The sequence below is a fragment of the Emys orbicularis genome, chromosome 13 (genome assembly GCF_028017835.1).
Source record: "Emys orbicularis isolate rEmyOrb1 chromosome 13, rEmyOrb1.hap1, whole genome shotgun sequence".
Taxonomy (NCBI): Eukaryota; Metazoa; Chordata; order Testudines; family Emydidae; genus Emys; species Emys orbicularis.
Window position 1 is genome coordinate 44,436,549 of NC_088695.1, and position 22,734 is coordinate 44,459,282.

Consider the following 22,734-nt stretch of genomic DNA (forward strand, 5'->3'; position numbering starts at 1 on the left):
ACCCTGAGGCCTTCTGTTTGGCGTAGGCTTTTTGATGGCTCTCTACCACAAGGATGAATTTCACCCTAAGTGCATATAAAATTGACACGTGCAATTTCTTATTAGCATCAGTTGATTTGTAGGTGCTCTGGCAACAAACCAGCTCACTTTGCAGAGTGAGTTCTTTGCTGTTGCATTTTATGTCCTCTGCCACTAGATGGTATTGCATGCACTGACTCCACAGCCTGTCTCCCCAACCATCAACATCACTTCTTAAGCCTTCCCATTTTTGTCTCAGATCACTGCCCCTATTATAAGGTAATGGCTTTCTAAAAATACCCCGTCAGCTGCCACGGTGTGTTGTAAATATGCTGTAGCGATGCTGAGAGGGTGATGGGGGAGGGACAGGAACACAGACCCACCACTGAATTCTTTCTTCAGGAACAGCTGGAAGTTCTGCCGGCCTTTCGGGTCCCTCATCAGCTCGTTAAAATTAAAGGCCCATCGCTCCACGCGCATCCTGGTAGGGATTTCCACTCTGCAAAGGTTTGAGCACAAACACCACCGTTTCCCTCTGGAATCAACTCACTGCTCACCGCGGGATTGGGCATATTAATTAAAAACAGAACGCCCTTCGCTGGAGTGCCAAGAGATTTCCCAGCGCCGTCTGCTTTCCAGTCCGCTGTAATGAGCTCCTGAGGTCAGCCCACTAGGTAAGTAGCAATTAAACAACCTTCTGCACAGTGGGATCAGGAATGACAGTCAGAGGGGCCGATTCTGCTCTGATTTACACCAGTTCTATACTGGTGCCACACCACTGGCTTGCTACTGCTGATTTACATTGGCGTGACATTAGAATCCAACACAAAATATCTGGTGCTTCAGGCCTTAGGCAGGGAAATCTCTTGCTGAAGTTTTGCCTGCCCAGGACTGGGGTCCACACCTATAACTTAGCTAAGGATGTTCCCTTGCTCACAATTGGCCACATTCTGCTCTCGGGTGAATGGCAGCCCCTCACACTCATCCAAGAGCAGAATTAGGCCCAGAAGCATGGTATGAATTTATGAACTCCCACGCCATTAAGGAAGACTACACTTAAAGAGAAGGCAGATGATACTGCAAGTACAGACGTCAACACTGCCCAGGGACCACTGACCTTTCCACGGTCAAGCTACCTCACATGCGAAGAATAGGAAAGCATCGCCACTTATCACAGGAGAGTGGATATCATGAGTAGGTCAATGCTTCTTTTATTTCAATATCCCGCAACGTAAAGGCTTTGTAAGCCACAAGTTGGTGGGAGAGTAAATACATACAGCTTTGCATTGAGCTCCCAGAACTCAGAGTCATCAGTTATCCAGGGGTTGCTGGGGAGGCATCCAGACATGATGGGATCATTGGAGAGGAACTGTTCACAGTACTTCACAAGCCTGAAAATAATTCAGATGAAACCAAGATCACAGAATCATAGAATATCAGGGTTGGAAGGGACCTCAGGAGGTCATCTAGTCCAACCCCCTGCTCAAAGCAGGACCAGATGATCGGCTGCAAGCAGCACTTCAACCAACATGTTTATAAACCTAAGGAAATTATTACACAGGGCTTGGACCTCTTCCTAAGTGCATGTATAATGGGGCCCGGATTCTGAATGGGACCTCTGGGTACTAATGCAATACGAATAATAATTAATAAGAACAATGAATCTTTTCCCATCCAGCCACAACACGCAACAAAAACACCCACCAAATGCAGGCCTGTATGTTGTCTTTCAAAAGTGGCCAGTGATCTTGGGGAGGTCCCAGTGTTTGGGAGCTGAACTTAAGACACACCCAAGGTCACACAGTGACTTCAGAAGCAGAGCGAGGAATAGATTCCCTCACAGTATGGTTGATGCTTTGATATGAGAGGAAGGGAGCAGACAGAAAGGAAAACGGATGTTGCAGGAACCTGAACTGGGATCCAGACAACCTGACTGATGGACTTCGGGGACAACTTCAAGAAGGACCTTGAGCAGCTACCTTACAAAAATGGCATCTTTTTAATTTTGCTGCAATGGGTTCCCTCCCGGGGCTGTCCTGTCCAGCAGCCTGTCTGAGTGAACCCTGGGTAGATGGGACATGACTGAGCATGCCCCAGCTGGCTATCACGTTCCTCTCCACTGTATAGCTTATTACTCTGCAGAGCACTTTGAGCTGTTTTATGTATGAAGCCAAAGTCTCTTCTGTTCTAGTAGGAGCAAAGCAGAGAAATATTTAATGTCCCACCTCCAGTTCAGGGGCCGTCCAGACTTGTAATTACAACCAATTTCATTAACACACTGTGAAAGGTTTTTTCCCCCTTCTTCACTTTTGAAAAATTCATCGGGTTTCTGTGTTTAAAATTCATCCCAGGCTACGCTGCTCTCACATGTTCAAAGCTGGGTGCGTGCTGTCCACAGCAGTGATGCTAACAGATATCTTGGCACAGGTCCTATCACTATACAAGGCTGCTGCACAAAGCATATTGTGGGTTTGACACCAGCACACTTGATACTATTGTCTCAGTGGAAATGCCAAGGCATTCAGCGCTCGCATCATTCAGTCCAAGCCATATATTCTAATCGAGCTGCAAATCTAAACCTGTCAGCTCAGGTTACAGTGCATTTCCAGCTCCTCCTGGATCAATAAAGCACTGTGATGTGTGCATACTGTCTGGAGACTGATCCTGCTCTAACCAATAAGGATTAGAGTCAGGCCTGATCTCTGAGATTGGCTCAAGGTCCACATTTCCTCAAAGCTGAGGGAAGCTTGGCTCTAGGGACTGGGTTTGACCCAGTATAGAGACAGGGCTAGTCACTCTTGTGTGAAGAGTTTCATCAGCAAATGTTAGCTAATTAAGCATCACAGCACCCCCGGGAGGTAGGCAAGTGCCCTCAGCTCCAGTTCAAAGACTGGGAAACGGAGGCACAGAGAGGTGTATGTGGCCTGCCCAAGGCCACAGAGGGAAGACAGAAGCAGAGGCAGGCACAGAACAAGAACTCCTGACTCCTTTCCCCCGTTATAACCACTAGCCCTCCCAGGCCTTCCTCAAGAATGTACCATTTCACACCCACCTGGGGAAATGGCCAGGTAACATGGCCAGTACCAGGTGGATTGCAGGGTGGGGGGAAGGAATCCTCTCCAGAGGGCATGGAGCAGCCGCACAGCCAATGCATGGAGATTGCTTCAGCCCAATGATAGGAACGGTGGCTTCCACGTGTGAAGGTCATGGGGATAGGGCTCGGGACCCTGCTGTCCTTCCCAGCCATGCACTGCTGGGTAAGAGGTGCACAGCCTCCCAAATCCTCAGGGCTGCACCAGTCCCAAGGCCTGAATGCTCTCCACACACCCCAGGAGAAGGCAGGACTTGTCTGTGTGCAATTCCAAATACTATCCCACTATGACACGTCACCGTCCCCGCGCACTTTTGGTTGATTGATTCTCTGGCCTGTGTTAGGCAGGAGGTCAGACTAGATGATCAAAAATGGTCTCTTCCCTCCTTAAAATGTGTGGATCTCCCAGGCCCACAACTGCCCCTGTCCCAGCATTGCCAATCCCAAGCACTCAAGATTCCTGAGTGATGAGCCCCTACGCCACATCATGAGATTGGTTTAAACTCATGAATGTTTAAATATCCTGTAATACATTTGGGGGGAAAGGGAGTTGCCTTCTGGGTTTTGGGCCTCTAGAGGTCACATTCTCAGGTTTTCCTCTACAACCATGAGGGACAGAAACTTCTGGGGGTTTTTTAAATGAAAACTGGGATAGTCTGATGTCATCACATGACTCCAAGAGCTGGAGCTTTAAGACAAAACACCAAATTTCACAAGACTTGCAGTAAAATCGCAAGAGAGGGTGGCACTATCTGCAAAACAGCTGGCAGGGCTTGATGTGCCTGGACTAGACTCCAATGTAACTGTCCAGCACATGCAAACCTCTGCGAGAAAATAAGTGACCTATGTCTGAGGTTGGGCATCATCATCTCCATGGCAAATGCCAAAGGGATGTGACCTCTTTGCCAATCAAGCACTACCCACATCAAATCTAGCTAGGTCCTTATGACAGTCTGGCTGGATGTTCAGTCAGTGTCTATCACTGGAGATCTTATGCCATCTAAGCTTCCAGCGCCCAGGTCACGTAGCAGCAATGCTTGGTAAACATGCTTTGTAATTCGTTGGTCTCCCATCCCTGAGAGCACAGCAGGTAACTGGCATGATCAGGGATCTGTTTGGGAAAGACCCCAATGGGGAGCAGGGCCGCCCAGAGGATTCAGGGGGCCTGGGGTCTTCGGTGGCAGGGGGCCCCTGCTGCCGAATTGCCGCCGAAGACCCGGCACTTCGGCGGCAGGTCCCGGGGCGGGAGGACCCCCCCGCCGCGGGTCTTCAGGGCACTTTGGCGGCGGGTCCCGGGGTGGAAGGACCCCCCGCCGCCGAATTGCAGCCGAAGACCTGGAGCGGAAGAAGCTCCGGGGGCCCGGGCCCCGCGAGAGTTTTCCGGGGCCCCCGGAGTGAGTGAAGGACCCCGCTCCAGGGGCCTCGAAAAACTCTCGTGGGGGCCCCTGTGGGGCCCGGAGCCTGGGGCAAATTGCCCCACTTGCCCCCCCTCTGGGCAGCCCTGATGGGGAGTGAGGACAGTCTGTCACTCGGCCTACCGTGAGGACTAGCCTTCAGCCACCACTTTTAACAACGTGGGACAACCAGGATATGTTTACACTGTCCGCGGCACCGAGTCAACAGACTCAGGCTCTGGGGGCTCATGCTACCACGCTGAAAAAAGCCGTGTAGACGTCGTGGACCGGGCTGTGAAGCCCATTCCCTTCCTTAGGCTTCAAAGCCCGAGCTTCAGCCTCAGCCTCAACCTCTAAGCGCTGTCCACACAACTATTTATAGAGCGACAGTATAGCCCCGCAATCCCCAGTCTGTAGGCCCGGGCTGGGAGGCTTGGGCAGTGGAGACGCGCCCCCAAGCGACTTCATTCACCACATTCTGCAGAACACCCACATCGGGAACTAGAACACTGACACCCAGCTGATGGTGGCAAAGCGGGTCGTGGAGGGGAAGTGTCCATCTCCATTGGTCACTTAGCCCGCTACAGCAAACAGATACAAGACAGAGACACAGCAAAGCAGCCTGTGAAAAGCAGCTGTTGCACTCTGATACTGTACAGCTGGATTCCACACCACCAGATACATTATCTGTCTAACATACTGGTAGTTCTGGTGCTTTCCACTGCTGGAACCAGAGAGTTTTCTTTATTGATGGTGCTTTGTTCCACTCTGTTTTCCCAAATAATCCTTTCCTTTTAACCCAGAACCTGGGTTACGTTCACGGCCCTTCAGCCTCACTAGTCATGATACTGACTTCCTGTCAAAACGATGGTGGTGGTGATGAATATGATAGGGTCCCTATTCTCAGTCCCTGCTTAGTCAAAGTTCCCATTGGTTATAACTGGAATCTTAACGAAAGACCTGATCCTGTTCCCATTTCAGTTTATGGCTAATTGCAGAAGTAAGCCTTCATGCCAGGATTGGGACTCAGAGACTTCTCTGCTTTATGAGTGACCTTGGTTTTACCACCAGTTTCCAATCCAGTTATTACACAGCCTTGAGACACTGTGTCTAAAGAACACTGTGTGAGGCCATGCAATTAATTGCCCTAGTGTGTCACCCGCTGTCAGAGTAAATAGGTTAATCATTTCATTAACGGAAGAGAATTAAAGACTAATTAATGTGTGGGCATAAGGGAATCAGAACTTACCCTCCAAGGGAGACAGAAGACTTCACTGTGGACTTCATGATGACTTGCTGATAGTACATGATCTAAGAGGCACAGATATGTTTTGTAGTTAAGAGAATTGCAGTCATTTGGGTGAAAGCTGGTCATCTACTTCATCCCTTCTGCAAGATAGCAGGACAATTACAATCGTTTCTGCATCACCCCTAACAAGTGGGTGTCCATGGAGTCCCAGAGTCACTGAATTATTTTATCGCCACAGTTATTTTCATTAGGGTTTTTCAAATGTCTCGAGAATGTTCTATAATGTGCAAGTAATTAGCCGGAGTTCCCCATGCTCTATAATAATGGAATAATAGCTACAATGGCACTTCTGTCTGCACAATGAGTCTGATCGCCTACAGATGCTCTGGAGGATTTAGGTGTGCGATTATCATTGCTACTTGGTTGTCTCTATGCTGGCAACTTTTGGGATATTTCCTATCATGGTTCTATCACTGGTGCAGCTCCATCAGTATTCAGCAACGGTGGGAGAGTTTTTACCACGACATTGTTTAATCCTGCTGAGAGCTTTCCCACCATTGCTCACAATGATGTCAGTGCAATGCGGGGACATTTCCTGAAAATGCATTAGACTGAAAGCTTTTGGAGGCAGGAACAATGTTGATCTGTGTGTATGAGAAGCACCTATCTTTGGGCACTAATGCAACACAAATTCCAACAACAACAATAATAGACAAACACCTAATATTTGCAAAGACGTGAAGGTCAAATTACCTCTCTTCTATAAACATCAATGGTTTTTTTCTGTAAAACAAAGAAGCAAAAGCATTAAAAGCAAAAGCATTAAAGTTGGGTGGGTACTCAAAACTACTCTTTAAAAGAAGAAAATGCAGTTACAGGATTCCCTATTGGGAAAGGTTCTCCAGTTTAACCCTCATTACAATTGAAAACAAATACAGGCTAGCATCCAAGCAGCTCATCTAATTAGGGTATCATCAATTCTTATTTAGTCTGCAGAAAAGAAGAGTGAGGGGGGATTTGATAGCAGCCTTCAACTACCTGAAGGGGGGTTCCAAAGAGGATGGAGCTAAGCTGTTCTCAGTGGTGGCACATGACAGAACAAGGAACAATGATGTCAAGTTGCAGTGGGGGAGGTCTAGGTTGGATATTAGGAAACACTATTTCACTAGGAGGGTGGTGAAGCACTGGAATGGGTTACCTGGGGAGGTGGTGGAATCTCCATCCTTAGAGGTTTTTAAGGCCTGGCTTGACCAAGCCATGGCTGGTATGATTTAGTTGGGGTTGGTCCTGCTTTGAGCCGGGGGTTGGACTAGATGACCTCCTGAGGTCTCTTCCAACCATAATCTTTTATGATTCTATGATTCTAATGCTAAGTGCATCTACAGACCATATGTGGCTCCATTAGATGTATGTATTGTATAGTGCCGCCTACTCCATCACAGCCTATGTGGGTTGTAGCCCACGAAAGCTTATGCTCTAATAAATTTGTTAGTCTCTAAGGTGCCACAAGTACTCCTGTTCAATTACAGGGTTATTCTAATGGAGCTAAAATAGATTCATTTAGCAGACACAGATTAGATCATTCAATATTAGTTAAAGGAGACAGGAACCAACACATTGCAAAATATAAACACCACAATTAAAAAGCCTCAGAAACAATATCTGCGGTGGAAAGGTGGTTAAATTGTGATTTGAATAGCTCAGACTATGTTATATGTCATCCACAAATGAACGAGCAATTGAAGGCAAGAAATTAACTGCAGGCTGTTTATTCACGCAGCTTCCTTTGAAGCGCAGCACAGTTATTTTGTCTTGAATAAACTGGAGGAGAGAGAAGGAAAGGCAGGTAAAGTCAGGGATCTTCCAGGCAAGACTCTAAAACCTTGTGTAGGCTTTTTAGCCCCGAGTCTCCCATTAAAGTCATGCCGCTAATCTGCCATGCGTGATCTTTGGAGCTGCAGCCCAGAATTATCCCATCTAATTAACGCTGTGGGAGAATCAGTGCCATGGATTGCTTTGTGGCAGGCTTGCACTTGCGAAAAGTGTTGGCTTGGCAGCCCTAGAGACCCAAGTCCTTTGTCCACTGAGCGAGTACAGAATGGACAACAAGACCAGCACAAGTTCCTCCCTCACCCCCCACAGTCTCGCCAGTGAACCTCAGCCTTGATCTTGTCAGCTGCATCTGTACTGAGGCAAAATTCCCACTGCAGTTCACAGGAGTTTTGCCTGGAAAAGGGCTGAAGGATTGGGCCCTTAATTTAAAGATTTGGCAGCAATTTTGATGGGCTGTAGTAATACCATTTGGAAAGTTACATTTGCAGACATGAGGGTTAGATGCTTCTCTTTTAAACAAAAGCTTAGATTATTCAGAATCTGTACATGCCATGTGGGTCACAGAAATATGTCCAGCACATCAGATCCAATCCAGGAGTCAGGTACTGGACACCTCTGACCTACCCCCCAAAAAAGAATTCATTCCTTCTGCTTTCTCCTGACTGCTGCATAATCCCCTCAGGCCACCAGTGCCACGTTTGCTTGCTATGATCAGAGAGCTACCACTCTCCAGCTGCACACAAGCACCCTTTTACACATATGGAGGGAGAAAATGTGCACACCCAGCTGTTTCTGACAGGATATACTCACCACCTCAGTGACAAGAGTGGGATATGCAGCAGAGCATCCAGCATGCACCATTCTAACACAAATCCAGCTAGTGTGATGCTAACACAAACCTATCCCGTGTGGTACTAACACAGATCTAACCTACATGACATAAGCAGGAGAAGGTATTTCAAGAGACATCCATTGGAAATATCATGAATAGATCTGACCTGCTGCAGTGAAAGCGACCTCAGCTGAAACAAACAAGCTAATAGGAAAAGCAAAAACAATTTCTGCACCAATGAGAGTGATTCCCTACTCAGGGCCGGCTCCAGGCACCAGCTTAACAAGCAGGTGCTTGGGGCAGCCAAGGGGGAGGGGCGGCACCTGCGGCAATTCGGGGGCGGCAGGTCCCTCACTCCCTCTAGGAGCGAAGGACCTGCCGCTGAACTGCCGCCGCCGATCGCGGCTTTTTTTTTTTTTTTGCTTGGGGCGGCAGAAATGCTGGAGCCGGCCCTGTCCCCACTAGATACATGCAGGACCTGATGTGAATGAGAGTGAGGCTTACACAACAAGGGGAAAATGCAACCCCTCGGAGTACAATAAGATCTTTTCACACATGGGATCCAATGGCCTTAATCTGCCTTTGGAGGACTTTGCATTTGATGGAGGACACAACTGCCTTGCTTAGATGGAAGGGACTGATAAGTAGCACGTGCTGGTGAAAGACAGGGAAGGAGAGAGCTTATTAAAAATAGGGGCATCGCTCCTGTTGTCTGTGTACAGGCAAAACTCCTGTGGGTGTCCGCAGCATGCAAGGAATCAGGCTCGGAATGTAAAGCTCCAATGGTATCAGCTGATTAGTATTGGAAACTTGAAGACAATGGGAGTTCTGCTTGAACCTCGGCTGCAGGCTCATTATTTGCAACAAGCCTGTTATTCTGCACGTGGTTAAATTGTTAGTTGAAATCTGCACCCACTGTGTCTGTCATATTGGGCCGGATTCTAAGCCCAGTGAAGTCAATGGGAAAACTCTAGTTTCTTTCAATGCAGCATCAGCTTCATTGTAAGTACTGTGAGAGCTGATAGCATATTACATAATGGGACTAAAGATCAGCCTGTGTTTGCACACATTTCCTGTTCTGAGTTGGCACCGCTGGCTAAATAGCACCTATTAAAGCCACATAAAGATTCCTCACATTTCTACATGGGTTGTCTTTATTTCAGATCCAATTGCTGTAGCCATGGAGGGCAGAAAATCATCTGCTTCTACCCATAGGACAGACTGAAACCCACTGCACTTCTACTACCTTAGAAAGTATCTTCTTTGGAGAACTACAGTTCTATTCCAACCAAGCTATTTCATGTATAATGGGAGTTCACTATCTTCCTGAGGAGCCCTGAGACATAATCAGATTTACCACGTGCTGGCTAAACTATTCCACTTGCTGAGGCATGAGGGTGGCTGGTGCGGTTAATTTAGGAAACATCAATGGGTTGACTCCATTAGATCAGAAAGAAAAATCTTCTAAATTAAAGGCCCCCCTCACCATGGGCGGTGGGTATCATAGGCAGGGGTAGGCTGTGCCTCCCCAAACAGCCTAGCATTGCCCCGCCCACGCTCCGTCCCCAGGCCAGGCCCTGTTCTGCAGTTCCCAGTGCTCCGCCCTAGCTGGCCCAGGCTGCCTGGGGCTGGCTGGCCTGCCTCCCGCAGGGACTCAGGGTGACTGGGGCTGGGGCCGTGCTGCTCGGAGCACCGGGGCTGGGGGCGCTGCGGCCATGCCGCCCTGCCACCTGGAGCACCAGGGCTGGGGACAGCCTGGCTGGCTCCAGAGCACCAGCACCGGGGGCGCTGCCACCCAGCACACGGGGGTTGGCCATGCCACCCGAAGCACCGGGGCTGGTCATGCCACCCGGCTGCCCAGAGCACAGCGCGCTGCTGCCTGGCACTCAGGGGCTGGCCGCCCGGAGCACTGGGACTGGAGCCTCGTCGCCTGGCACTGGGATCCGTGGTGTGGGTGCCTTGGGCTCCTGCGGGGAGAGGGGGCAAAAGTGGAGGGGGAGGGCAGAAGGGGAGGAGGAGAGGGAGGGCAGAAGGGGAGGGGCCAGGGCTAGCCTCCTCCAACGGCTGCCTATGCCCCCCACTGATCTTTATTATCCTGGATGGATATTTCTGACAGACACAGTGCAGCTGGATGAGAAGAGAGGAAAGGAGGATGCCCAGCAGAATGGTTGTAGACGGCTTTCATGGAAGTTAAGATGCTCTAGTCTTCTACAGCGCAACAGATCAAGAGCCTCAGAGGCAGGCAGGCAGCCATGACACACGCAGGAGAAACAAATAACTGGTGGGAAAGAGAAAAAAGGGGGGGGGAAGAGTAAATTAAATGTTACCTAGAGTAATAAATCCATGAATGAAATTGGCATTGTTAGTCTTCAGAAAAATATCAAAGCTCTTCTCCAATCCGTCTGTGTTGTAACACCACTAACGTCCTACCTAGGCACCTGGCAGTATTCATCTGGAAAGCATTCCTGAGTGTTTTGTATTGACTTCAGTGAGAGCGCTGGGTGTGCCAGGGATGCAGGAGAGCCGGCCTTTGACAAGACAAACGGGTTTATTTCTGAAGCAGGGGGAGTGACCTTACTTTGGAAATGAAGGCCCTGCAGCAAGAGGTAATGGGTCACCACAGTAAAGAGGTTGGCACAGTGAGCCCTCTGCGATCTCCTCCATTCCCAATTTGAGGGTCACAAGCAGGTGTCAGGGGTCATGGCCCCTCCCCCTTCCATATTGCTAAACTGGAGGGTGGTCCCATCCAGATAGGAGGAGGCAGGGTCCAAACTAGATGGGAGGCGGTGCCAGGGGCATCACAGAAAAGGGGGTCATGGCATGGTAGCTGAGCACGCTGAATCTGGGATGAATTGAAAGGTGGGCACAGTACGGAACACATGATTCCCCATCCCCTCCCAAAGGCTGGTGGGAGTTTTGCTGGGTTTGCAGGATAACGCCCCCTGTGCCTGGCTCTAGACAGTTGTATTCGCCCCTTGCTTTCCCGAGTACTAAATTCACACAACCCTACACACGGGGATGGGGGCTGTGATTTAAACATACCGATTCTGAAACAGCAACTGGATCCTCTCAAAGGCATGAAACCATTAGGAAGTAACTTCCTTCTTGATCACTTGGCTTTCTCCTGGAGTGGGGCCCCAAACATATCCCCCAAATCCACACCCTCTCCCCCCAGCTTTGTGGAAGTGAATTGCTATTCTCAGTCCAGCGCCCAGCGGACAAGCCTTCCTCCACGTCACCAGTCAGCAGCGTACTTAGCCCCCTGGTTTGGAGTTTCAGGAGAAAGCTGAGGACTGGACGGGCCATTGAGACTGGTCTCCCCTCTCACCACTAGAAGGTAAACACTAGAACGTAGGACATTGTAAAAAGCGAAAAAGAGTCCTGTGCACCTTATAGACTAACAGACGTATTGGAGCATAAGCTTTTGTGGGTGAATACTTTGCTGGAGCAGGGAGGGGAAATGGGCACTGGCAGCATTCATGCTGCACCTGTCATGTGGGTAGGGAGAGGGCTTCAGCCTCCAGAGCTGTCAATCTGGCAGCGTTTTACAATCCTTAACTCCACACTAAGCATTTTAAGACAACAAAAGAAGGAATCCCAGCGGCCTCGCTCCCACCGCTGCACTCAGCTCCCCTTAGCTTCCTCCCACAATATTTCCCGCACCCGCATCTCTACTTTCACTGCTTCTGTCTCTGCTAGAAACCCATCCCAGCGACTGTAAACGCTCTGTGCGTCCTGGCTCTCCTCTGCCACCTACAGCTTGTCTTCACGGCGATTTAGTGCCCAGCAAGCCAGGGTGTGAATCTACTGTGCACTAGTTTGCCAGGCATTCACTGGCCACGTGGATGCTGCTGCCACACGTTGAAAGTTTCCTCGTGTGCGCTGACGTACTGTTCCTTGGAACTGGAGTATGACAAAGCGCACGAGGGAACTTTTAGTAAGTGGGCGCAGGGTCCGCGTGGCCAACAACTGTGCAGCAGCTACTGCATCATAGATTCACCCCCCGGCTTGCCGTGTGCAAACTTGCCTTTAGGTTGAATTCAGAGACCCACTAAACATACCGCCACTTTTTCCCAACCCACTATGCCTACAGGCCCCATTCCAACTCAGAAGCACCCTCCCGCCCTGCCGTGCACCATCTCCGACAAAGAGAGAAATCCTACGCTCGGATTTATACAGGAATATCATTCAGCGGCCAAGGGCCATTTACCATTTTCCCTTAATGAGTGTAAAACAGATTCACTGAGTAATACCCATCAACCAGTGAATTATCACAATTATCCAGTGCAGAAGCTTAATGTCCCTCTAGGCTTAAATCAAAATGCCAAATTAGTGAAGGCTCCAGCCAGTCTCATCTGACCGTCACATGCTCTACAAAAGGTTCTGCGTGGTGAGGTTTCTATCAGCATTCAAGCAGCACACACACAGCCCTGTCACTCGAGCCGAAGCTCCAAAGGCAGCATGCACATACACAGCAACTGGAAGAGGAAAAGATGAGATGTACCAAAGCGTCTCCTAACCAGGAATCCTTTGTCTGGTCCAAACCTGGGGGGATGACGGGAGGAGCTCCTGGCACAATGCTGTGCCCTGGCTCTGAACACAAGCTGCCGAGGATTAATCCCTTGTGTGCTGGTGAATATCTCGGCTTGTTGGGGCAAAATGCCCCTGGGGTGCTGTTCACGTGCCGCAGGTAGATCAGTTCCAAGTGGCACGCAGAACATACGTGGGTGCACCGATAATCAGGGCAGAGCACGTAAAGGACTAGTTTCTACAGCAACAGAGATGGGCCCAGGTGGTATTTGGATCTGGAGTTCTGGGTCAGGCCCATCTCTTCCTCAAAAGTCTTCCTCTGATACTCCACCGTGGGAGTAAAGGGGGTTGGAAGTGACATTGGAAGGTACTGTTGCCAGTTTTCACTGTGATCCTGATTCCGAGTCGCTGCTGCCTGAAGGTAAAGGGCCAGATCCTCAGCTGGTATAAATCAGCGAAGCTGATCTGAGGATCTGGTCGCACTTGGGAGAAGACGTCACTGTTCAGGATACTGGTGTGATTATAAAGTCTCACGGCGTTTGTGTGTCACTTGTTACTACAGCACTAGTGATCCCTTCAGACTTTCCACCAAACATGCTTCTCACAACCACCCCCTAAGGAGCTGGTACACAGGGGCGGCCATTGGTCATTCAACTCCCTGCAGAAAAGCAATGGGGGGGTTAATCTTCACCTGCAGCTCCCGTAGGTGCAGCCAATTTCTGGAGCCTGCTTGCCCAACCTGCAGACTGGCCTGCCATAGGGAGGTGTTGGAGGTGTACCCTAGGATTTAGACATAAGTCAAGAGGCAGCAAGATGGCCCCTTGTTGGGGCCTCGCTCGACCAAGCCTTCTTCCCAGCACAGCCTGCCCCTTTCTGCTTTGCTCTGTCGCCATCACCTTGAAAAAGAACATGAGGGACCCAAGCCCCAACGTCTCCACAAAGACAAATGACCTCATAGAAACGCAAAGCACCTCCTCCTCTCCCTGAAATGCACCTTGTGGGTTACTGATGTCCGTCTGGACCGCCACAAAACTTACTTCATGCAGGGTCATAGCCCACACCCAGGCAGTGCCCTCCTCAGGAGGGATAGCTCAGTGGTTTGAGCATTGGCCTGCTAAACCCAGGGTTGTGAGTGCAATCCTTGAGGGGACCATTTAGGGATTTGGGGCAAAAACCTGTCTGGGGATTGGTCCTGCTTTAAGCAGGGGGTTGGATTAGATGACCTCCTGAGGTCCCTTCCAACCCTGATATTCTATTATTCTTTGCAGCCAACAGTATGTCCTCAGCAGGGCCGGCTCCAGGGTTTTTGCCGCCCCAAGCGGCACAAAAAAAATAAATAAATAAAAAAGCCGCGATCGCGATGGCAATCTGCGGCGGCAATTCGGCGGGAGGTCCTTCGCTCCGAGTGGGAGTGAGGGACCGTCCGCCGAATTGCCGCCGAATAGCTGGACATGCCGCCCCTCTCCGGAGTGGCCGCCCCAAGCACCTGCTTGGCAAGCTGATGCCTGGAGCCGGCCCTGCTCCTCAGAGTAGGAAGAGCAGAAAATGTTTTCCATTCATTTAACTGTTGAGTCCCTTACTGAGGATAAGTAGAGGCTCAGACAAACCCAGTTCCCTGTTTCCAACCTCAGGCGCATTCCTGCCTGGCCACTGCCGCCTGGGTTTCACTCTGAATTTCAAGTTCATGTGGTGCAAAACCAAAACCTCCAGGTTTCATATCAAAACCATACGGAGCTATGCATTGAGCATGATTTTGATGTCAATCCATAAATTATCCCAAGCACGCTTAGGCATGGCCTAGGCACGCTCAGATCCTTTCAGTGACAATGGTCTAGAGTTTCAAGTCTGCAACACACCCTGAAACCAGGGGGGTAGCGAGCATGTCCTGATTTCCCTGCAAACGTTTTCTGCAGCTCTAGTGCCGACCTAAATATGTCAATCAACAACTAAGTCCTGCCGGCTCATTCCGGAGTGGCTAAGAGATGTGTCCCTCACCATGAGGTGGCCAATCACAGAGCAGAATGTTTCACTAGCTCTTGCCTTTCCCAGATCTCCTGGGCTGACCAAAGTACAAGGGAACACTGCCATGGGAGGAAGAGGAGCAGAAGGAGTCTCAGAGCGAAGAAAATGCTGTTCCTATGTAGTGCACTGAAGTGCCTTTGATGTACAAAGCCCCACTGGCAAGAGCAAAGGAGAAGCACTGAGAGAAATGACAGGTGATTATTTCCAAGGCTGTGGAATTACTGTAACGATGCTTCTACTTGTGATAGCACTAGCTAGAAGCTGGGAATGAGGGGCTGGATCACTAGATGATTACCTGTTCTGTTCATTCCCTCTGTGGCACCTGGCATTGGCCATTGTCAGAAGACAGGATACTGGGCTAGATGGACCTTTGGTCTGACCCACTATGACCGTTCTTATGTCCTGGGGTTTACAGGGTCTGGAAACAGGCAAATTACACCTACTTCTTCATGGACTCCAGGACGGCGTTTGAAATTAAGAACCAGCCCATGAAATTAAGTGCCCATCCTGCGCCAGTGCACTGAGCTCCATCTCTGGACCTGCAGCCTCATTGCCGAGCACTGCCAGCGGCTCTCCTCTCTGCTGGGAGCTGCGCAGAGGGTTGTGAGACTGGAGCTGAGCGAGAGACGTGATCTGGGGGATCTGAGCATGAAAAATGCCAGATTCCAGCTGCACACCCCGGACTTGCAGCGCTGTGGCCACACTGCCCGCTGCTGCCCAGATCTCGCTTCCCTTCTCAGCCAGAACCATTCACTGGCAGAGTTTGATCTCAGCAAGAACCAACTGGGGTGGAGCAGCTCATCCATGCACTGAAAAAGGTGCCTTGCACAGTCTGGATCCTGTGGGCTTTGCGACCATCCTGTGGCTTTGGCAAGCCCAAACCATAAGGGAAAATTTGAAGTCTTAGATAAGGCTCTTTTGAAGATGCATCTCTTTAAAATGCATTGGTCACTCCATACTACAAATCAGGTTTTGAATCCTTCCTACCACCCGCTTCTTTCATGGTTCTGTATGTTAGTTAGTGCCTACGGTATATGCTCCTCTCCACTCCTTAATACTGGCCTTTGTATTACAGTGTTGTCATTCACTGCTTCTAAATATGAAGTAATTGCTCATGTTGTCCCTGCTTGATGAAACTCCCTCCCATAACTTTATAGCTGACTTCCTTGGCTAGCTTAGGTAATATTTTTCAGTTTAGGTTTTCTCCAATTATTTTTACCCTTAATTTGCTGGATTTTCCAGTTTCTGTATCTTGCTTATTTGCTTTATTGTCCCATCTCCATGACATTCATGAAAGGTGCAACAGAAACCACGGAAGTAGTTATATTAATTGTAGTAACAATCGCTATCATTTCAATTAGCAACTGTGACTAACATGGACATATTTATCAGTAAAACTCTACTGCTATTCATAGATTTTAAGACCAGAAGGGACTATTATGACCATCTAGTCTGACATGCTGCATAACACAGGTCTGAGAATTTTACCCTCTAATCCCTGCATCAAACCCAGTAACTTGTGATTGAAATACAGCCCCTCTTTTAGAGAGACATCCATTCTTATTTTAAAATAATTAAAGTGATGGAGAATCTATCACAAGCCTTGGTAAGTTGTTCCAGTGGAAGACTATGCCTTATTGCTGAAAATCTGCATCTCATTGGACTTCATCCAACCACAACCTACTGGGCAGCACTAAAAGCCACCTCAGAAGTGCCATGACTCAGCCGCTATTTATTCCCCAAAAAAACATCTAGACAGTGAGCAGCTTGTATAACGAACTATCCCAGGCAAGAAGCAAGCACTTTGATACTGCTCATTCCAAAATCAGCTTCAAAGAAGTAATTTTGATGTCTGAAATTAACTATCAATGGGAATATTTTCTCTTCAGCTAAAGGAAAACTAATTAGCAGACTAAGCCCTGGGGGGGAAGAGGGGGAATCGATCTAAATTACGCAACTTCAGCTACGTGAATAATGTACTTAGATCGACTTACCATGGTGTCTTCACCACGGTGAGTCGACTGCTGCCGCTCCCCCGTCGACTCTGCCTGCGCCTCTCGCGGCACTGGAGTACAGGAGTTGACGGGAGAGCGCTCGGGGGTCGATTTATCGCATCTAGACTAGACACAATAAATCGATCCCCGCTGGATCGATCGCTGCCCACCGATCCGGCGGGTAGTGTAGACATACCCTAAGATGCAATAGCCTGGGCCCAAGCAGAGTCATGAATAAAGCAAACTGCAGTTGGATTAGTGCACATGTTTCTCCTGTCCTCATTGTTCCACATGTATTATAGCTAGATCCAGGTCCTATCGAAAACATTAGTAAAACTGTCATTGGCTTCAGAAGGAGCAGGATTTGGCCATCAGGGCAAGATCCCCCAAAGAGCTGAGTGCTTGGTGAGAAGACTAAAAGTATCATCGTTCTGCTCAGCTCCTTGCAGATTGAGCCTCAGGAGTTTGGGAAAGCTGCCAGTCTAGAGGGGCCAGAAAGCCTGGCATTTTTCAAGAAATGCAAGAAAAGCTGCTAGTCAGATGCTGGAAAAGTCTTGTGTTTCAGCCAATTATTCTGGTGCATTAGTTCCAATCAAACTTTGAAATGGAAAATAGAAACAGGAAGCATCCTATCCACTTTGCATGGAGAAGATTAACTTCCAGAGACAACCACCCGGAGGCGCAGCTTAGAGCCCCAAACTGCTAGAGCTTCTCAAAAGAGTTTCATCCACGTTGGATCGATGGAAAGTGGATTTTTCACAAAATGGAAATCTTCGCTCAAAAACTTCCATTTGCATCTAAAATGTTTGGGTCTTTGTCGAAAAACTGAGGATGTGAAAAATTGAAAACGTTTGCTTTTTAGCAAAAACCCGCAAAATTGCAAAGATATCCCTCCCCCAGACACCCACTGCTCTGCTTATCCACTTTTCTCTTTCCTATTCCCTCTCTCCTTCTGCCCCTTTTTCTTGTTCCACTCCTCTTCTCTTTTCGCCCTCTCCTTTCTTTGTGCTGCTCTGTTACTTACAGCAACCTACCAAATCGTACTCATTTTCATTTATTTCTGTATTTACCTTCTTTAGATTTAGAATAAATAAAAAGTGCCCACAGACAGGCTCTGAGCCTCCTGTTAATTATATAAAAATTACAAAAATTGAAAAGCAATACAATGAGTTCAACCCATCTACGAACGCAAACAATATATTGCCCCCAGACATTGGTCTGTACTGCAATCCACCTGCCTCTCTCCAAAGGCCAGGGGAAATAAACAAGCACTGTAGGGTGCCCTGAAAGCCAGCAAATCTGGACTGGATGTGGGAGGACTTTACAGAGAATGCCCTGCCGGCCACTCCCTTGCTATTATATCCAGGGGAATCTAACAGCAGTGCTTCCACTAACTTGAACCGCAGCAGTATATCCCAGGGAGAGAGGGAACACCAAGGGTCTGATTCTGATCTCCCACTGGTGTTAATCAGGAGTAACTCCGCTAAACACAATGGTGTTACACTGGCATGAAGGAAAAGAGTGGAGCATCCAGCTCATAATGTGAACAGTGAGAGGCACAGCTCCCTTGCCTCTTGTGCTAGTGTTCATTATTTGTCGCTGGTGTCCATGACATTCTCTAGACCTGCAGTATGCCAAGAGTGAATTTTGGATTTCTTTGCAGTTGCCTGTTATTACTGCCCCTGGGGCTTATTTTCTGTCCCTAAATTAAAGAGTAAAATCTTTCCTGATAATGTGCAGATATTGCAGTACGGACCGTGGGAACACTGGGTTGGGGTTTCAATCATAGCCTTATTGTGTGCGTGTGTGTTGGTGGAAAGGGCCCCCTGACAATTCAGAAGCCTGCAGTCCTCCTTTAGCTACGGAGCAGGCACAGCAGGGGCAATAGGAGTATACTCTTCCCATCACCCTGCCAATATACTCCAGCTTTGAGCCCAGAAAGCTGAGAGGGTGTTAAAGTTCACGTGGCCCATTCAGGGCCCGATCAAAGCCCATTGAAATCAATGGAAACTCTCGCATTGACTTCAGTGGGCTTTGCATCAGGCCTTCACTGCTTGGGCTCTCTGCTGAGATGCTAACAAGGGAGTCAGCTGTGCTAGTGAATTGTTTCTTTTGTTGTGGGGGCTTTCGTCCAGTAGGAACTGAACTGAGAACCATTAACTCGTTTCACATAAGTCACTGAATAGCCATCAGAGGGTTAATGACGTTTGAAAACATTTGCAAACCTAAAGATGTCTTTCCATGATGCCAGCTATAATATTGTGGGGGACAGTCTATCTGATTACTCTTTTCAGTCTCTGTTTGGATCCTCCAGCCCAACAGCCACTCATGTTTTTATTTCCTTTTAAAGGACATTTCAGTAGCTCCCACTTAGAGCAAAAAGAGAAAATACTAAACCCTAGCATTTTCCTCTGCTTTTCAGTCGCCATGGCAACAGAACCCACTTGCCCAAAGCAATTATCTGCCTCTGACAGCGGAGATGTTTAAGGGCCGTTATGAAAATGAAAAGTTTACTGGAGATAGGGTGAGCTTCGTCAAAGCAACCATCACCTTTGATTCAATGAGAAATGCTCTGCCTTCGCTCACCAAGCACAGGCCAAACATATGCTGTCAGCTGAGGCCCTAGGCATGTAAATATGGGACCACTTGAAATACTATATACTCGTTCATTAGCCCGTTCATTTATAAGCCGACCCCCCCAAAATGGATAGGTAAAAATAGCAAAAACTGTATGACCCTTTCATAAGCTGACCCTATATTTCAGGGGTTGGAAAACTTTGGCTCCCGTCAGAGTAAGCCGCTGGCGGGTTGGGACATTTTGTTTACTTGGAGCGTCTGCAGGCATGGAGCCCCTTGGCTCCCTGTGGCCGCAGTTCGCCGTTCCCAGCCAATGGGAGCTGTGGGAAGTGGCACGCCCATTGGCTGGGAACGGCGAACCGTGGCCACAGGGAGCTGAGGGGCTCCGTGCCTGCAGACACTCCAGGTAAACAAAACGACAATGTATTAGATATTCAATTCAATGATTCCATAGAGTTTAAAATCATCAAATTTTGGTGTAGACCCATTTATAAGCCGACCCCCGCTCTTTGATGCGTCACTTTTTTACCAAAAATATTCGGCTTATGAATGAGTATATACAGTAACTGACTCACAGTCTCCACTGTTCACCTTCAACAGAGCCATGGGTGAAAGATAAGGACGGTTCTAGCTACCACAGCATACACTTAGTCCTATAGACCAGTGGCTCTCAACCTTTCCAGACTACTGTCCCCCTTTCCAGAGTCCGATTTGTCTTGCATACCCCAACTTTCACCTCACTTAAAAACTACTTGCTTACAAAATCAGACATAAAAATACAAAAGTGACACAGCACACTGTTACTGAAAAATTGCTGACTTTCTCATTTTTACCATATCATTATAAAATAAATGAACTGGAATATAAATATTGTAGTTACGTTTCAGTGTCTAGTATATAGAGCTGTATAAACAAGTCATTGTATGAATTTTTAGTTTGTACTGACTTCACTAGAGCTTTATATGTAGTCTGTTGTAAAACTAGGCAAATATGTAGATGAGTTGATGTACCCCCCAGGGGTACGCATAGCCCTGCTTGAGAACCAGTGCTATAGACAAGTCTACACCAGGGCTACATCATTTACATTCATTTACATTCTCAGATCAATAGCACTACTCTGTTTGATTTAACTAATGTGGCAAGAAACCACTGAAAAACTGATAAGCAAAGTGAAGCTGCCAGATTCTATTCCTAGGGCCAAATTCTGCTCTCTCTCACATCGTACCAGCACAAATCCAGAGTAACTCCACTGCACTCAGCAGAAGTGAAAATCAAATGGGTTTGACTTCACAGTTCTGGTTCTGGCATAGTTCTACATGCCTATCAGTTGTTATTTGGCTTGATATGGCTCGTTCAGACTGTTGCCATGCAACGCTGGAGATCCATGGAGCGCCATTCACACACAATGAGTAGGTCTGCACTGCAATCGGAGGTGACTGCAGCCAGCGAACGTATGCCCAAGGTACCTTTGATACAGCTAACTTGAGTATTAATAGCAGTGAAGCTGCAGCAACATGGACTGGACAAGCCGCGTATGTACTCAGGCAACTAGCCCGTGCTGCCATTGTAATTTGAGCAACCTCGATCAAAGCCAGTTCAAGTGTGTCTACACATACTACAGAGGTGCAGTCCACACCTCAGATTGCAGCACATAGATATAGCCTCTGAGTGTCATGTAGATCTACCTGCTATGTCCTCGTACGATCAGTAAGTTTGAAAGCAAGCAGCCTTACCTAGTTTACCTTATTTTCATTGGGATCGGTTACTCGGTCTAGTCCGTAGTCGAGGATGTCTTGCATGCCTGGCTGTTACAAATAAGAAACAACAATACATTGGTGTCTGCTTTTTCAAAACCATCTTAAGTCACGTGCAGAAATCTGCTGCTAATGAATAATTCCTCCAACTGGTGGAAAAAGGTAAAACACTGATTGATCTTTCCTGAGATGGCCGTAGGGCTTGGCTGGGAGTGCATGGGAATATATATGGGACACCCAACAGAGCAAGAAACATCTATAGAAGGGATAACCAAAAAGCATCCAAGCAGAGGTGACACCAGGAGACAATCCAGGAGAGATTTAACAGGAGAGATCCAGAGACATCCAGCCATTGGAGATCAAGGGTGATACAAGGGGCACGTATATAGGGAAAACCATGCTCAAACCAGCAATAATCTATATAGAGGAGACACACCTTGATATAGACAATGAGAAGGGACAGGATGGTACCACTGTTATGTCTGCCTTGGGCACAAGTGATTTTTGAGTAGTTACCTGAGCTCCATCATAGTTAGATAATTGTCAATAATTAGATCTCAGTAGTGAGCTCTTCTGGGGAAAATGGAGAAACAGACCAGGAAAAAAAGTACTTAGTCTAAGTCTAAATTAGAACCAAAAGAACCAAATTCAGCCCTGGTAGAGCCAAAGGGGTTGCATCGGGGATGAACTGGGGCCAAAGTATTTGAGTGGTGCAAAGAGTCTCCCACCAACTGCTTTATCTGCAAGCAAAGGTCTAATTACTGGCTGACATTTGCCTCAGGCTTGACGCATCCCTGTATGTTAACAGCTGGGTTCTCCACTGGCCACTTACTCAGTATACACCATTAAACTGGCTCTTTGATTATGACTGGGATGAGGGAGTCAAGCTCCTGGCTACATGTCAGAGTCTAACAGCACGCTGGGACCAGCCTGGCTTCACTCAGGAAACACCCTGGTGACATGTGCCTCCAAAATAACAGCCCCCCGGGGGCAAAGGCAGTTAGGATTCTCTGTTCGCAGCATGGATGATGTGGTGAGTTGTTCCTTACTTCCCCTTTAAGAGCAAGTCTCAGGGGTTCGGGAAGTGATTCGGCAGAGTGGATTAAAGTCTCTTTTTTGCGTCTAAGTGCACCTCTGCATCTCTGGCAGCTGGCCAAGCACAACCTTGGAGGCAGTGCCCCCAAAGCTGCCTTCTTAAACATGCAGTAAATTGCTCCTGGCTGAGCTCTCTGGACCCTATACCTCCAATATAGACTTTACAGCTATGGAGGACAGCATTCTACTTACAGGTGTTCGATGCACTAGCCAATAGGCTTTCTCCTGACAATCCAGCGCATACCTGTCTGCCTTTTTCCGTTCCTTTCCTGTCCTGCAAAGCAAAGAGTAGGTTTTAATCCCATCAGAGGAACGTGTGGGTTATTTTTCCCTTTTGATGACATT

The 22,734-nt window shown here is 48.2% G+C and overlaps 1 protein-coding gene across 1 annotated transcript in view; it reads right to left on the reverse strand.

The window, feature by feature from the left end:
* RGS9 (regulator of G protein signaling 9) overlaps nt 1-22,734 on the reverse strand; it is a 69,094-nt gene that overhangs the window by 17,545 nt on the left and 28,815 nt on the right. Inside the window, exons 8-13 of the mRNA XM_065415655.1 lie at nt 22,582-22,663; nt 21,283-21,345; nt 6,506-6,535; nt 5,753-5,814; nt 1,296-1,409; nt 402-517 (exon numbers count right to left, since the gene is read on the reverse strand). Of these exons, the coding sequence (XP_065271727.1) occupies nt 402-517; nt 1,296-1,409; nt 5,753-5,814; nt 6,506-6,535; nt 21,283-21,345; nt 22,582-22,663 (467 nt within the window). The remainder of the gene's footprint in view (nt 1-401; nt 518-1,295; nt 1,410-5,752; nt 5,815-6,505; nt 6,536-21,282; nt 21,346-22,581; nt 22,664-22,734) is intronic.